Raw genomic sequence first — 18,377 nt, 5'->3', positions numbered from 1 at the left:
TTCCAGAACACTTAAGTGCGCTCATGGGGAACCTTTACATAGATCAAGAGGCAGTTGTTCAGACAGAACAAGGGGATACTGATTGCTTTAAAGTCAAGAAAGGTGTCCATCAGGGTTGTAGTCTTTCACCATACCTATTCAATCTGTATGCTGAGCAAATAATCCGAGAAGCTAGACTATATGAAGAACAGTGCATCAGGATTGGAGGAAGATTCATCAACAATCTGCGATATGCAGATGACACAACCTTGCATGCTGAAAGTGAAGAGGACTCAAAGCACTTACAAATGAAGATCAAAGACCACCTCCCTCAGTATCGATTGCACCTCCACATAAAGAAAACAAAAATCCTCACAAATGGACCAATGAGCTACATCATGATAAATGGAGAAAAGAATGAAGTTATCAAGGATTTCATTTTACTTGGATCCACAATCAACAGCCATGGGAACGGCAGTCAAGGAATCAAATGACTCATTGCATTAGGTAAATCTGCTGCAAAGGATGTCTTTAAAGTGTTGAAGAGCAAAGATGTCACCTTGAAGAGTAAGGTGCGCATGACCCAAAGAATGGTATTTTCAATCGCATCATATGCATGTGAAAGCTGAACAATGAGTAAGGGAGACCGGAAAAGAATTGATGCCTTTGAATTATGGTGTTGGTGAATAATATTGAATATACCATGGACTGCCAAAAAAGAATGAACAAATCTGTCATATAACAAGTACAACCGGAATGCTCCTTAGAAGCAAGGATGGAGAGACTGCGTCTTACATACTTAGGACATGTTGTCAGGAGGGATCATTCCCTGAAGAAGGACGTCATGCTTGGCGGAGTACAAGGTCAGCGGAAAGGAAAGAGGAAGACCCTCAACGAGGTGGATTGACACAGTGGCTGCAACAATGAGCTCAAACACAACAAAGAGTGTAAGAATGGCTCAGGACCAGGCAGTGTTTCCTTCTGTTGTGCATAGGGTCGCTATGAGTCAGAACCGACTCAACGGCACCTAAGAACAACAACTATGTTGTCCCTATTTTTCCTTTTGTGATTTTTATTGCTTTAGATTTTATTTTTAGGTGTTTGATCCATTTTGAGTTGGTTTTTGTTCATGGTGTGAGGTATGGGTCTTTTTTCATTTTTTTTTGCAGATGGATATGCAGTTATGCCAGCACCATTTTTTAAAGACACTGTCTTTTTCTCATTTGACAGATTTTGGGCCATTGGGCTCATATGTGGATGGTTTTATGTCTGCATTCTCAATTCTGTTACATTGGTCTATGTACCTGTTGTACCAGTACCAGGTTCTTTTGACTACTGTGGCGGTATAATATGCTCTAAGATCAGGCAGTGTAAGGCGTTCCACTTTGTTCTTCTTTTTCAGTAATGCTTTACTTATACAGGGCCTCTTTCTCTTCCATATGAAGTTGGTGATTTGTTTCTCCATCTCATTAAAAAATGTTACTGGTATTTGGGTAGGGTTGCATTGTATCTATAGATTGCTTTGGGCAGAATAGACATTTTTACAATGTTGAGTCTTCCTATCCACGAGCAAGGTATGTTTTTCCCCTTATGTATGTCTCTTTTCGTTTCTTGCCATAGTGTCTTATAGTTTTCTTTGTATAGATATTTTAAATCTACGGTTAGATTTATTCCTAAGTATTTTATCTTCTTATGGGCTATTGTAAATCATATTGATTCGGTGATTTCCTCTTCAATGCCCTCTTTTTTGGTGTAGAGGGATGCAACTGATTTATGTATGTTTAGTTTGTATCCTCATTTTCCTCTGAACATTTCTATTAGTTTCAGTAGTTTTTTGAAGATTCTTCATGTTTTTTCTGTGTATAAGATCATGTCATCTGCAAACAGAGATACTTTAACTTCTTCTTTGCCAGTTTGGATGCCCTCTTTTCTTTACCTAGCCTAGTTGCTCTGGCTAGGACTTCCAGCATAATGTTGAAAAAAGACTGGTGATATAAGGCGTCCTTCTCTGGTTCCTGTTTTCAAGGGGAATGCTTTCAGGCTCTCTTTCTTTAGGATGATGTTGGATGTAGGCTTTGTGTAAATGCCCTTTATAATGTTGAGGAATTTTCCTTCTATTCCTACTTTGCTGAAAGTTTTTACAATGAATGCGTGTTGGCCTTTGTCAAATGCCTTTTCTGAATCAATTGATAAGATTCTGTGGTTCTCGTCTTTTGTTTTATTTATGTGGCAGATTATATTGATTGTTTTTCTAATGTTGAACCATCGCTGCATACCTCATATGAATCCCACTTGGTCATGGTGAATTATTTTTTTGATATGTCTTTGAATTCTATTGGCTTAAATTATGTCAGGGATTTTTGCATCTAAGTTCATGGGGGATGTTGGTCTTAATTTTCTTCTTTTGTGGTGTCTTTACCTGGTTTTGGTATCAGGGTTATGCTAGCTTCATAGAATGAGTTTGGGAGTATCCCATCCTTTTCTTTACTCTGAAATACCTTTAGTAGTAGGGGTGTTAACTCTCCTCTGAAAGTTTGGTAGAATTCTCCAGTGAAGCCATCAGTGCCAGGACTTTTCTTTGTTGGGAGTTTTTTAATTCCTTTTTCAATCTCTTCTTTAGTTATAGGTTTATTTAGTTTTTCTACCTCTGTTTGTTTTAGTTTAGGTAGGTAGTGTGTTTCTAGACATTTGTCCATTTACTCTAAGGTTTCAAATTTGTTTGAGTACAACTTTTCATAGTACTGTATTATGATTCTTTTAATTTCAGTTGGGCCTGTTGTGATATCATTCATCACATTTCTTATTTGGGTTATTTGCATTGTCTCTTATTTTGATTTTGTCAGTCTGGCCAATGGTTTATCAATTTTGTTAATCTTTTCAACGAACCAGCTTTTGGTCTTATTAACTCTTTCTATTTTTTTTCTGTTTTCTATTGCATTTAATTCTGCTGTAATTTTTATTATTTGCTTTCTTCTGGTGCCTAAAGTTTTCTTTTTTGCTCTCTTTCTATTTATTCAAGTTATAGGGATGATTTTTGATTTTGGCTTTTCTTCTTTTTGGATGCGTGTGTGCATTTAGTGCTATAAATTGACCACTGAACACTGCTTTCATTGTGTCACAAATATTCTGATAGGAAGTGTCTTCTTTCTCATTGGACTCTGTGAATTTTTTTATTCCGTCCTTAATTTGTTCTACAATCCAATCGTTTTTCAGCAAAGTGTTTTTCAGTTTCCATGTAGTTGATTTCTTTTCTCTGATTTTTCCATTATTGACTTCTAGCTTTATTGTTTTATGGTTAGCAAAGATGCTTTGTAATATTTAGATGTTTTGCATTCTGTTGAGTCTTTCTTTATGACCTAATATGTGGTCTATTCTAGAGAATGTTCTATGTGCACTGGAAAAGAAACTATACTTATATGCTGTTGGGTAGATTGTTCTGTATATGTCTATGAGGTTAAGAAGATTAATTGTGGCACTTAGCTCTTCCATGTCTTTATTGAGCTACTTCCTGGATGTTCTGTCCTTCACTGAAAGGTGTGTTGAAGTCTCCTATTATTATTTTGGAGCTATCTATTTCACTTTTCAATGCTGTTAGAGCTTATAGATCTTGAAGCCCTGCTGTTGAGTGCATAAATATTTAATATGGTAATATCCTCCTGGTATATTGTCCCTTTAATCATTATATAGAGTCCTTCCTTATCCTTTGTCGTAGATTTAAGTTTGAAGTCTGTTTTGTCAGAAATTAGGGTAGCCACACCTGCACTTTTTTGATTGTTCTTTGTTTGATATATTTTTTCCATCCTTTGATTTTTAATTTGTTTTTGTCTTTAAGTCTAAAGTGTCTCTCTTGTAGGGAGCATATAGGTGGATCATGTTTTTTGAATCCCTTCTGTAACTCCCTGTATTACTGGCGCATTTTGTCCATTTACTTTCAGCGTGATTACAGATAGGTATGAGTTTAGTGTTGTCATTTTGACGCCTTTTTTGTGTGTGTTGTTGACAGTTACATTTTTCCACTTTTTTTGTGTGTTGAGTAGTTTTTCTTTGTAAATTGTGTGTTCTGCTTTTTCATTGTACTTGATTTTGTTTTTGCTGAGTCTTTATGTTTTTCTTTTTTTTTATTTTGTTGTGTAGTATTGTTAGTCTTCTTTCTATTTACCTTGATATTTACCCCTATTTTTCTAAGTTTAAACCTAACTTGTATCTCCCTATATCACCTTGCTTTCCTCTCCACATGGAAAATCTATGCCTACTTTATTTAGTCCCTCTTTATTGATTTAATGTTGTCTTCTTTTACATAACAACATCACTGATTCCCTGTTTTGAGCATTTTTTTATCTTGATTTATTTTCGTGATTTCCTCACTGCGTTAATATCTGGTTTCTCTGTCCTGTGTTCTAGTGTTGGTTTGATATTTAGTGTTGGGTTTGGTTTTTGCAAATTCCCTAAGCTTCTGTTTATCTGGAACTGTCTTAATTTCACTTTCATATTTGAGAGACATTTTTGCTGGATATATGATTCTTGGTTGGCAATTTTTCTCCTTCAATGCTTTATGTAAGTCATCCCATTACCTTCTTGCCTGAATGGTTTCTGCTGAGTAGTCTGAACTCATTCTTATTGACTCTCCTTTGTAGATGACTTTTTGCTTATCCCCGGTGGCTCCTGAAATTTTCTCTTTGTCCTTGTTTTTAACAAGTTTGATTATAATATGTCTTGGTGATTTTCTGTTGGGATCTACCTTGTATGGGTTTCAATGAGCATCTTGGATAGCTATCCTTTCATCTTTCATGAACTCAGGGAATTTTTCTGACAACAAATCTTCAACAATTCTCTCTGTATTTTCTCTTATCCCTCCCTGTTCTGGTATCTCAATCACTCACAAGTTATTCTTCTTGATAGAGTACCACATGCTTCTTAGGCTTTCTTCATTTTCTAAAATTATTTTATCTGATATTTCTTTGAATATATTGTTGCCAAGTGTTTTATCTTAAATCTCACTAATTCTGCCTTGCATTTCCTCAATTCTACTCCTCTGACTTTCTATTGAGTTGTCTAATTCTGTGCTTTTATTGTTAATCTTCTGAATTTCTGATTGCTGTCTCTCCCTGGATTCTTGCAGCTTATTAAATTTCTCATTATTTTCTTGAATAATCCCTTTAATTTCTTCAACTGCTTTATCTGTGTGTTCCTTAGCTTGTTCTTTGTTTTGCCTGATCTCATTCCTGATGTCTTTAAGTGTTCTGTATTAATCTTTTGAATCCTACATCTGGTAATTTCAGGAATTCACCTTCTTCCTGGAGAGTCCTTGATTTTTTGTTTTGGAAGTCTGTTAAGAAATCATGGTCAGCTTCTTTATGTGATTTTATATTGACTATTGTCTCTGAGCCTTCTATAAGTTATTGTATTAATTTATTTAATGTTTGCTCACTATGTCCTAGTTTCTTGCTTTGTTTTCTTTTGATATGCCCAAATAGGCTACTAGAGTGAGCTAACTTGATTATTGGAGCCTTTGAAGTACTAATGTCCTTTTACCAGGTGGCTAGAGCTGTTATCAGGTATATGAGCCTAGGAGTCCACTCACTATTCTTGTATAGATTCAGCTCAGGTGTCTTGATAGTCTCCTAGTGTGTGGTATAGGCTAGGCTCTCACCTACTATCTTAGAGGAGCAGTGATGATTGGTGTATGCACAGGTTTCTGGTAGTAATGGGGGGGGATCACACTCTGAGGAAGGCAGGGGTCTGACAACCTTCCCCTGAGTGTCTGTGAAGAAGGCATGTCCCTGTTGTCTAGAGTGCTTCGGTGGGTGGGCTCTGCAGCTGTACCATAGGCACCCAGTGCTTTTATGTGTAAGGTTTGGTAGCCACCACTTATCCTTGGAGCCTTTTTACAGGTGGCTAGGTGTCAAGGTTGGAGCCTCCAGTCCTCAGGCCTCTGCTGTGGGTTGGTGAATGCCCTGTTTATAGGCAGAGTGGTATGAAATGTCCAAAAGCTGCCTTTCTACCACACAGCTGAAACAGGTACAGTCAGGCCTCAAACAGATTTGCCCTTGCAATAGAATAGCCAGTTCCCATCTGGTGTATTGGAGCCACCAGGATCCATGCATGGGTGAAAGACAGAGTCTATAGATCACTAATGCTTGGAATGGAGCTGCTTCTGCTCTGAGTTTCCTGATTAGGGGAGTTGGCCGAGTATTTTTCTCTCGTTTGTTAATTTGTTCCTTGTCCAAGGCCAGGAGAATGGCTCAGGAAGCACATCAGGACCTTTCTCTGGTCCAGGGAAATAAACTGTTAATGAAGCCGGCTGGGGCAGAGGGAGGAGAGATCAGATAGATAGGAGAGAGTTCTTTCAAAAAGAGGACCTATTATATCTGTGCAATAAATTAGGCAAAATCACTTATCTTGTACCAAGAGCACTGCTTTATCTCAGATTCTAGAGGCATGTGTAGTTTTTGTGCACTGGCTGAGTCCCTGCCAAGATCACCCCAGGTGGTTAGAGCTGCGTCCTGTGCTTGCCTTCTTTCAGTGAAGTGGCTGTGTCCCCCAAAACTACTATCAGCCCCACCACAGTTGTGTAAAGGAATCAGGGCTAAAGCATTGCCATGGGCTCAGCAACCCCTTGCTGCTCCTGCACCATCTCTCCCTCCCCCATCACTCAGTCCAATTTCCTAACTTTGCTTTGATTCTCAGGGTTCCTAGCTTGTCAAGTATATAATCGATTCATTTATTTTTTTAGGTCTTTGTTGTAAGAGTGATCACTGGAAGCATCTGACTACTCCTCTATCTTGGCCCCGCCTCACTGAGCAGTATTTTAAAGTACACATGTACCATACATTATTTATCTAATCCTATGCAGCGTAGGCAAACTATGACCCATAAGTTTTAATTAGAACACAATCCTCTCATGCATTTATTAATTATTGCCTATGGCTGTTTTGTCAAACAAAGGCAGTTATGAGATGCTGTGTCAGAAACCATATGGTTCCCAAAGTCTAAAATATTCTATCTAACTCAAAGAACATGTTAATCAATTCTTGATTTAATGCTTTGATAGAAATGTTTTCATAAAATGACCTTTTGCAATGGCAGCTATATTGCCTATGCCATTCAGTGGCTTTTAGCTTCCACATTTGTAATGAGTGATTAAGAGTGTCCTTGAGTCCTGTGTAAGCCATTGCCATTGAGTACATTCCAGCTCATAGGGACCCTATAGAACAGAGAAGAACTGATCCCTGGAGTTTCCAAGGAGCACTTGGTGAATTAGGACTGCTGAGCTTTTGATTAGCAGCCATAGCTCTTAACTACTATGTCAGCATGTTTTCCTGAGTCTTGTAATAGTCCTTTAAATATAAGGCTATATTCATGTTTCTGAACCAGCCTCTTGCTTGGTTTTGATTAACAAAAAACTAGAACAGAGCCCAATGAAGTTGTCACACATCAAGAAAGTACCCAAATGCATGTTCTTTAATTCTCAAGTAATTAATATGCATATCTTCATAGGTCTATTACCTCTAATAACCACAACCATATTATGAACTTTCTTACAAGATGTAAAAAATACATTCAAGGCATATACTATTCTCTCAGTTAGTTGTGTTTTGACTGCCATGTCAACAATGTTATGGAGTACGGAGTATGCTGATTTTATTATGTATCTATTTACCCATCCTATGCCATGGACATAATGCCATGGACATAATGCAGGTGTTTGTTATAACAGGGATGGAACATTCAACGTCACAGAGTGCTCTTAATCTCAGCTTATAAATAATGATTTAACAAACCAAGTGACAGATAAAACGATGCCCCGAGGAGAAGGTGGTTTATGAACCAAGACTAGGGGAATTTGTCCATGCCTGAGGCGGGGTGGGAAGGAGTTGAAAGGAAGGAAGGGATGAGTTAGGAATTACATCATTAGGATGGGCTTCACCAAGGCCCTCCTCTTTGCTCTTTAATATCTAATAATCTGAGGCTTCATTTTCTCTAAAAAGACATAGTCATATCCACCTCATGACCACTAGTTGCCAATCCTCCTGCCTAGAATAAGTTCCTCTCCCCCACTTTGCATTTCCATTCATCATTTAGATCAGAAGCTATATGTACCCATTCCAAAGAAGTCTTTCTTCTTTTCACAGTAGATTGAGACATTTTACTTTGGATTAAGAGCACCTTGCTTTTTCATTTCATCATGTTTTGTATTTTGTTATGAATTATTACCTAATTAAAGTTCACCATTTACACTGTATTATAGAATCCATTAGTATAGTAACCACTGGATTGGCCATAAAATACAAAATGTCAAGAAGTATAGTAGATGTTAAATAAAAAATCAATAACTCCTAGAATAATTCAGTTAATGCATTAAAACAAAAAGTGAACAAGTCAAATTTTGATACTTTAATAAGGAGACTGGAAAGTTTTCTAAAATTAAACAGTACTATATTTAAATTGAAGACAGATAAGAAAGTACAGCATATTTAGGAAAGTACCTAATAATTGGTGTAGTAGAGAATTTGTATAAATACTCATTGTACTAAAGAATTAGAGACCACATTATACTCTACTATATCATTTGAAGAAAACTACTTCTTATGTGTGTAACTATTTAAAACAGCATTTGTTTTTTTTAGTTTTGCTAGAGCTTCTTTCACATCTTTATTCCTTAGGCTGTATACTAAGGGGTTTAACATGGGAATAATAAGGGTATAAAACAATGAGATCATTTTGTCTTGATCTAGAGAGTAGGCAGAACTTGGCCGGAAATACATAAAGAGCATAGTTCCCTGGAACATTGTAACAGCAGTTAAGTGAGAAGTGCAGGTGGAGAAAGCTTTGAACTTTCCCCGAGCAGAGCGGATCTTTAAGACTGAGAGGGTGATGTAACAGTAAGAGACTAAAACCCCTGAAAGGGTACTCAGTTCAATGAAGCCAAAAACAGTGAATATCACTAACTCATTGACCTGTTTATCTGAACAAGATAGCAACAGAAGTGGAGGAACATCACAGAAGAAATGGTTAACTTCGTTTGACCCACAGAAACATAAGCAGAAAGTTAACGTGGTATGTATCAAAGCGTCCACTATGCCCACCAGATAAATACCAACCACAAACATGGAGCACACCCTGCTGGACATGTTGACTATATAGAGCAAGGGGTTGCTAATGGCCTTGTACCTATCAAAGGCCATCACTGCCAGCAGGAGACACTCGGAATCTGTAAAGATACAAAATATGAAGAACTGCAGAGCACAGCCATAGAAAAAAATTGTTTTGTCTTTGGCTAAGAGGTCCACCAGCATCTTGGGTCCAACTGCTGTGGAATAGCTCAGGTCACAGAAGGAGAGGTGGCTGAGGAAAAAGTACATTGGTGTTTGAAACTGGGAGTCCATTCTTATTAAAAAGATCATTCCAAGATTTGCCACAAGAATAATGAGATAAACCACCAGAAACAAGGTGAATACGGTCACTTTCATCTCAGGGTTATTAGTAATTCCCACGAGGCGGAATTCAGTCAAGGAGGAGCAATTCTCTCCATCCATTCTTCTTTGTTCTTATTCTAAATGGTTATAAAAATGATCAAGAAAATGATATTTCAGAGTTTAACTCCAGTGGACATCCGCAAAATATTCTCTGTAAGACAGAACACTTTCCTTCTGTAAACTGCCTTCTTTATCCTCAGAAACTTGTTCAGATAAAAGTCACTGAAAAAAGGGGCGTTTTCACCTTATCAAAAAAAATTCAAAGCTTCTTGAATATTAAGTTCAGAAGCTTGGACCCCAAACCCACGTGTCACCCGCGCCGTATGACAACTATGTATTACCTGAGACAGTAGGTTTGAGTAAATCCAATGCTCATTCCAGATAAAATATTATATTAAAACCCACGACAGTCAGAGCGACCAGGCCAGAAGACGCGGCCAAAACACTTGACCTGTAAAAATAAATACCTGTTTGCACAAAAAAAGCAATCACACTTTTTTGTGTTCATCCAGAGACATAATTGATGCTAAAGATTCAGCAACAGCAAATAGTCCTGCATGTAAGTTACTAAGTGAAAGTCACAATGTTCCTGTTTTGCTGCATGATGTCTTCAGTTTTATCAGAATAACTAAACATGAGCAAACCTGTTTTATTGGGCTTTTCTGTCCCACTTCATCTCCTCTCTGCCATTTATAGTCCGGTTACATGACTGACCGGATCCCAAAGGATACGTGTGTTGACAAACTAAAGAGAAATGAAAAAGTGGGAAATGCAGAATTTAACACACACATTTGCATTTGTATCTCTTTGGATTTTTAAATTTAATTTTACATAAAAAATGAAAATAGGAAGAGGAAAAAGAAATCTTTTAGAAATATTAAGGTTTCACTTCCTTGTGTGTGTGTGTCTGTGAGTGTGTACGGACCTCTCTGTTGATGTATAAAAACTGAGTGGTGCTCTGATTTTTATTCCTTTATGTATTTAGGTATTATAGTGTGTGGTCCATGCAAACTAGAATTTATGCACATTGGTATTTTTAATGTGATTCCTCAGTTAGGGTTGAAAAAGCATTAGAAGAAATCTTAAATTCACATGTATAGTGATATCACTTGATCAGTAATAAAAAGTGATGTTTTACTTATGATTTTTAGTTACAATGTAAATTAATTAACAAAATTATCTCCTTTACCCATACAAATGAGGTCAGCCGTATTCACACAGCTTCCACCATAAGATATTATGGTTTGGTTGTTAGATTGCAGAGTTTATTTAAGTGAAAAAGCAGGTATAAAAATGCTTCATTTATAATTTCCTCAACATTTGATTCCTCGTTTTTCCCCCCAAGTTTTTTTCTATACTCTTTTGATTTTTCAATTCAGAATCCTACCTTAGATGAGCATGTCTTTCTCTTCTGATTTTGGACAGCTGAACACTTGGCAGGTCACATTTTGCTTTTCTTTAGTAGCATTTGGGACTTAAATCCCTAGGCTCTGCCCTCATTTTCCTGTGTTATGCCAACAAGTGATTAATTAGATTCCTGGTTGTTCTGTATTTTTCCCGTGTGAATGCTGCAACAACTTTAGCAAAGACCGAAGTTTTCTTCAATGTCCATTAACCATTGAGTTTAAAGCTATGCTTTATGGCAACGTTGAATCTGCATCATCTTCCAGTCAAAACACACATCTAATGAAGCTCAGATCCTCTCTACTACTTGATTTTCATATATTTCCCATTGTTCATCATGTTTGTCTCCATTTCTGAAAATAAATTCTTCACTGCCCCATTTAGATATATGACATTCCTATAATGCTTAGCCTTTATTTTCTTTAATCACTGCCTGATTCCTTTCCCCCAACCACATACCAACTGACCCCAATCCAATGATTTTATGATTGTATAACATTCATTACACATAAGCCATTTGGTCTTGAATTATTATTTTTTCTGTTTGTTTCCCTGGAAATTCTCACTGTCTCTAGAATAAGAATATCCAAAATAATGGATCATTAAACGTTGGCTCTTAAATATTTTCTGGTTGTCTAGTGGATAAAAAACAAAGAGTAGAAATAAACAGATTTTAAGGGCTCTTTCTACTCATATAGTTGATTGGTGCAAGGATAAAACTTTTTAAGAGAACATATGTGTTACCATGATGGTTTCAAGAAAAAATATACTTGGCTCTATTTTTTTCCCTCTCTCTCACTAGCTATCTATCTTTGTTGTTGTTGTTGTTGTTGTTAAGTGCTGTTGAGTCGGTTCCGACTCATAGCTACCCTATGTACAACAGAGCAAAATACTGCCCGGTCCTGCACTATCCTCACAATCCTTGTTATACTTGAGCCCATTATTGCAGCCACTGTGTCAATCCATCTCCTTGACAGTCCTCCTCTTTTTTGATGACACTGTACTTTCCCAAGCATGATGTCCTTCTCCAGGGACCGGTTCCTTCAGATAACATGTCGAAAGTATGTGAGAAGTAGTCTTCCCGTCTTTGCTTCTAAGGAGCATTCTGGTTGTACTTCTTCCAAGACAAATTTGTTCATTCTTTTGGCAGTCAATATTTTTTGTAAACACCAAAATTCTAAGGCATCAATTCTTCAGTCTTCCTTATTCATTGTCCAGCTTTCACATGCATATGAGACAATTGAAAACACCATGGCTTGGATCAGGTGCACCTTAGTCTTCAATGTGCCATCTTTGTTTTTCAACACTTTAAAGAGGTGCCTTTTTGCAGATTTGCCAAATGCAATGCATCTTTTGATTTCTTGATTCCTGCTTCCATGGGTTTGATTGTGGATCCAAGTAAAATGAAATTCTTGACAAGTTCAATCTTTTCTCCATTTATCATAATGTTGCTCATTGGTACAGTTGTGAGGATTTTTCTTTTCTTTATGTTGAGGTGTAATCCATACTGAAGGCTGTGGTCTTTGATCTCCACCAGTAAGTGCTTCAAGTCCTCTACCCTTTCAGCAAGTAAGGTTGTCTCGTCTGCCTAATGCTGCTTATTAATGAATTTTTCTTCAATCCTGATGCCCCATTCTTCTTCATATAGTCCATCTTCTCTGATGATTTTCTCAGCATACGGATTGAATAAACCAAACCAAAAGCATTGCCGTCAAGTCAGTTCTGACTCCTAGTGACTCTATAAGACGCAGTAGAACTGAGCCATAGCGTTTTCAAGGAGGAGCTAGTAGATTCAAACTACTGACTTTTTGGTTAGCAACCAAAGGCTTAAACACTACACGACCAGAGTTTCACCAGTTGAATAAGTATGGTGAAATGTTACAACCCTGATGCGCACGTTTCCTGACCTTAATCCACGCAGTATCCCTTGTTCTGTTCAAATGACTGCTTCTTGATCTATGTACATGTTCTTCATGAGCAAAATCAAGTGTTCTGGAATTCACATTCTTCCCAGTGTTATTCATAATTTGTTATGATTCACACAGTCGAATGTCTTTGTATGGTCAATAAAACACAGGTAAATATCTTTCAGGTATTCTCTGCTTTCAACCAGGATCCATCTGACATCATCCATGCTATCCCTAGTTTCACGTCTTTTTCTGAAACCACGTTGGATTTCTGGCAGTTCCTTGTCAATGTACTGCAGCAACAGCTTTTGAGTCATCTTCAGCAAAATTTTACTTGCCTGTCATAGCAATGATATTGTTTGATAATTTCTGTATTTAGATGGGTCACCTTTCTTTGGAATAGGCATAAATATGAATCTCTTCCAGTCGCTTGGCCAGGTAGCTGTCTTCCAAATTTCTTGGCTTAGATGAGGGAGCACTTCCAGTGTAGCATCCATTTGTTGAAACATCTCAATAGTTATTTTGTCAATTCCTGGAGCCTTGTTTTTTGCCAGTGTCTTCAGTGCAGCTTGGAATTCTTCCTTCACTACCATCAGCTCCTGATCATATGCTACGTCCTGAAATGGTTGATATAAACCAATTCTTTTTGGTATAGTGACTCTGTGTATTCCTTCCACCTTCTTTTGATGCTTGCTGTGCCTTTTGATATTTTCCCCATAGAATTCTTCAGTATTGCAACGTGAGGTTTGGATTATTTCTTCAGATTTTTCAGATTCAGAAATGCTGAACACGTTCTTCACTTTTAGTTTTCTATCTCCAGGTCTTTGCACATGTCATTATAATGCTTCACTTTGTCTTCTCAAGCCACCATTAGAGATCTTCTGTTCACTCTCTTACTTCACCATTTCTTCCTTTTGCTTTAGCTACATGATGTTCAAGAACAAGTTTCAGGGTGTCCTCTAACATCCATTTTGGTCTTTTCTTTCTTTCCTGTCTTTTATTGACTTCTTGCTTTCTTCATGTATGACGTCCTTGATGTCATTCCACAACTGGTCTATTTTTCCCTCATTAGTGTTCAAGACATCAAATCTACTGTTCAGATGGTCTCTACATTCAGGTAAGACATACTCAAGGTCACACTTTAGCTCTTGTGGACTTGTTCTAATTTTCTTCAGTTTCAGCTTGGACTTGCATATGAGCATTTGAACTTGCATGTGAGCTATCTATAGCTATATATATATTTGTAATAGTGAAACTACACCTAAGAAAAAATACATCGAGTCAACAATTTCTACATGTACAATTTGGGGAAATGAATTACATTCTTCATGTTGTGTAACCATTCTCCCTATCTTTTTCCACATGATTCCAGTAAAATTAACATAAACTCAATGTCCCTTTAGCAAAAACCCGTTCTTTCTCTTTCCCTCTCACCCCTAATAACTACTAATAATCTTTGGTTTCTCTATGTTTGCTTATGTCATATAAATGAGATCATACAATATTTGTTGTTTTGAGATTGACTTATTTCACTCAGCATGGTGTTTTCAAGGTTCATTTATGTTGTGGCATGTGTGGCACGAGTCAGAATTTTATTTCTCTTTATGGTTGAGCATTCCTCTTTATGTGTATATGCCACATTTTGTTTATCCAATAATTTGTTGACGAATGTTTCACTTCTCTCCTCTTTCTGACCATTGTGAAAAGTGCTGTGACGAATATTGCACAGGTGAGTGCTGTTTATTTTTAAAAACTACATTTTGACAATACACACTGGTGACGGTTACACAGCATAATTATTGCAATTTGTGTCACTGAGTTGAACATAAAGACAATGTTTAATTGGCATGTGTTTTCATATATATGTATGTATATATTTTTTATATATATTTACCAAAATAAAAAATTTAAATCACCCATAAAAATAACTTTTGTGTATTATTATTCATGACAGCACATTGGAAATTGGGAGGTAATGCAAACACAATTTTGCACCCACTCAATCTTCCCCCTGTTGTGGACTTAGGCTCTGATTTTCTTCAGTTTCAGCTTGAACTTCCATATGAGTAATAGATGGTCTGTTCCACAGTCGGCCACTGGCCTTGTTCTGACTGATGATATTGAGCTTCGTCATCAACTCTTTCAGCAAATGTAGTCAATTTATTCCTGTGTGTTCCATCTAGTGAGGTCCATGTGTATAGTTGCCCTTTATGTTGGTGAAAGAGGGTATCTGCAATGAAGTTGTTGGTCTAGCAAAATTCTATCATTTGATTTCTGGCATTGTTTCTATCACCAAGGCCATATTTTCCAACTGATCCTTTTTCTTTGTTTCCAAAATTGTATTCCAATCACCAGTAATTATCAAAGCATCCTGATTGCATGTTTGATCAATTTCAGACTGCAGCAGCTGATAAAAATTTCTATTTCTTCATCTTTGGCCTTAGTGGTTGGTGTGTAAATTTGGATAATAATCGTCATAACTGGTCTTCCTTGTAGGCATATGGATGTTATCCTATCACTGACAGTGTTACTTCAGGCTAGATCTTAAAATGTTCTTTTTGACAATGAATGCAACACCATTTCTCTTCATGTTGTCATTCCCGGCATAGTAGACAATATGATTGTCCTATTCAAAAAGGCCAATACCCTCCCATTTCAGCTCACTAATGCCTAGGATATCAATGTTTATGCATTCTATTTCATTTTTGATGATTTCCAATTTTTCTAGATTCATGCTTCATACATTCCAGGTTCCAATTATTAACGGATGCTTGCAGCTGTTCCTTCTCATTTTGAGTCATCCCACAACAGCAAATGAAGGTCCCGAAAGTTTTACTCCATCCATGTCATTAAGGTCAACTCTACATTGAGAAGGCAGCTCTTCCTCGGTTGTCCTTTGAGTGCCTTCCAACCTGGGGGGCTCATCTTCCAGCACTATATCAGACAATGCTCCGCTGCTATTCATAAGGTTTTCGTTGGCTAATGCTTTTCAGAAGTAGACTGCTGGATCCTTCTTCTTAGTCTTCTTAGTCTAGAACCTCAGCTGAAACCTGTCTTCCACGGGTGACCCTGAATACGTAGCATACCTTCCAGCATGACAGCAACACACAAGCCCCCACAGTACGACAAAGTGATAGACAGGGAGCCAAACATGACCTTGAGTGTATCTCACCTGAATTTAGAGACCGTCTACAGAACAGATTTGGCACACTGAACACTAGTGACCAAAGAACAGACGAGTCGTGGGATGACATCAAGGACATCATACATGAAGAAAGCAAGAGGTCATTGAAAAGGCAGAAAGGAAAGCAAACACCAAGATGGATGTGAGAGGATGTTCTGAAACTTGCTTACGAACGTCGAACAGCTAAAACAAGAGGAAGAAATGATGAAGTAAAAGAACTGAACAGAAGATTTCGAAGGGCAGCTTGAGAAGACAAAGTAAAGTGTTATAATGACATGTTCAAAGAGCTGGAGATAGAAAACCAAAAGAGAAGAATACGCTCAGTGTTTCTCAAACCAAAAGAACTGAGGAGAAAAGTCAAGCCTCAAGTTGCAACAGTGAACGATTCTATGGGGAAAATATTAAACGACACAGGAAGCATCAAAAGGAGATGGAAGGAATACACAGAGTCATTATACCAAAAAGAATTAGTCAATGTTCAACCATTTCAAGAGGTAGCACATGATCAGGAACCGATGGTACTGAAGGAAGAAGTCCAAGCTGCTCTGAAGGCATTGGCAAAAAAACAAAAAACCAAACAAACCCACTGCTGTCAAGTCGATTCTGACTCATAGCAGCCCTATAGGACAGAGTAGAACCTCCCCATGGAGTTTCCAAGGAGTGCCTGGTGGATCCTAACTGCTGACCTCTCGGTTAGCAGCCGTAACACTTAACCACTATGCCAGCTGGGTTTCCTCACAAAAAACAAGGCTTCAGGAATTGACAGAGTACCAACTGAGATGTTTCAACAATGGATGCAGTGCTGAAGTTGCTCGCTTGTCTATGCCAAGAAATATAGAAGGCAGCCTCCTGGTCAACAGACTGGAGGAGACCCATATTTATGTCTATTCCCAAGAAAGTTGATCCAATCGAATACAGAATTATAGAACAATATCATTAATATCACACATAAGCAAAATTTTGCTGAAGATCATTCAAAAATGGCTGCAACAGTAAGTCAACAGGGAAATGCCAGAAATTCAGGCTGGATTCAGGAGAGGACATGGATAAGGGATATCATTGCTGATGTCAGATGGATCCTAGCTGAAAGTAGAGAATACCAGAAGGATGTTTACCTGAGTTTTATTGACTATGCACAGGCATTGGACTTTGTACATCATAACAAACTATGGATAATATTGCTAAATATGGAAATTCCAGAACACTTAATTGTGCTCATGAGGAAACTTTACATAGATCAAGAGGCAGTTGTTCACACAGAACAAGAGGATACTGTGTGGCTTAAAGTCAGGAAAGGTGTGGGTCAGGGTTATATTCTTTCACCATACTTTTTCAATCTGTATGCTGAGCAAATAATCGGAGAGGCTGGACTATATGAAGAAGAATGGGGCAACTGGATTGGAGGAAGACTCATTAACAACCTCCGTTATGCAAATGACACAATCTTGCTTGCTGCAAGTGAAGAGGACTTGAAGCACTTACTAATGAAGATTAAAGACCACAGCCTTCAGTATGGATTGCACCTCAATATAAAGAAAAGAAAGATCCTCACAACTGGACCAATGAGCAACATCATGATAAATGGAGAAAAGATCGAAGTTGTCAAGGATTTCATTTCACTTGGATCCACAATCAACAGCCATGGAAGCAGCAGTCAAGAAATCAAATGACACATTGCGTTGGGTAAATCTACTGCAAAGGATCTCTTTAAAGTGTTGAAGAGCAAAGACATCACCTTGAAGACTAAGGTGCGCCTGACCCAAGCCATGGTATTTTCAATCGCATCATATGTATGTGAAAGTTGGACAATGAATAAGGAAGACAGACGAAGAATTGACGCCTTTGAATAGTGGTGTTGGTGAAGAATACTGAATATACAATGGACTGCCAAAAGAACGAACAAATCTGTCTTGGAAGAGTGCAACTAGAATGCTCCTTAGAAGCAAGGATGGCAAGACTGCGTCTTACATACTTTGGACATATCATCAGGAAGGATCAGTCCCTGGGGAAGATTGTTATGCTTGGCAAAGTACTGGGTCAGTGGAAAAGAGGAAGACCCTCAATGAGGTGAATAGATACAGTGGCTATAAGAGTGAGATCAAGCATAACAATGATTTTAAGGATGGTGCAGGACTGGGCATTGTTTCGTCCTGTTGTGCATAGGGTTGCTATGAGTCAGAATCGACCTGATGGCATCTAACAACAACTATCTTCCTCCTACATCTAAAGTCATCAATGTACTACCCCACGCTCCTTGAATGTTAGTCTACCATCTTGGTCACCTTGATAGGACTTCTTCATCAGGGCCCAGAGCTAAATCATGTCTTCTTCTAGTTCTGTATCATTAAAATATCTATCCCCTCTTCCTTCTGTGAATATGTGTACCTTTTCACTGAAGAGTGGACTTTTGGGGGCACAAACATGATT

General features: G+C 37.8%; 1 protein-coding gene across 1 annotated transcript; it reads right to left on the bottom strand.

Moving 5' to 3' along the window:
- Positions 1 to 8,558: 8,558 nt before the first annotated feature.
- Positions 8,559 to 9,759, bottom strand: LOC135228513 (olfactory receptor 5W2-like). Its single transcript, XM_064275149.1, has one exon. It carries the CDS (start codon positions 9,513 to 9,515, stop codon positions 8,559 to 8,561), a length of 957 nt encoding a protein of 318 aa, XP_064131219.1. The 5' UTR covers positions 9,516 to 9,759.
- Positions 9,760 to 18,377: the final 8,618 nt, after the last annotated feature.

The sequence above is a fragment of the Loxodonta africana genome, chromosome 22 (genome assembly GCF_030014295.1).
Source record: "Loxodonta africana isolate mLoxAfr1 chromosome 22, mLoxAfr1.hap2, whole genome shotgun sequence".
NCBI lineage: Eukaryota > Metazoa > Chordata > Mammalia > Proboscidea > Elephantidae > Loxodonta > Loxodonta africana.
Note: the sequence above shows the minus strand (reverse complement) of the source record. Positions and strands in the feature narration are given on the sequence as shown.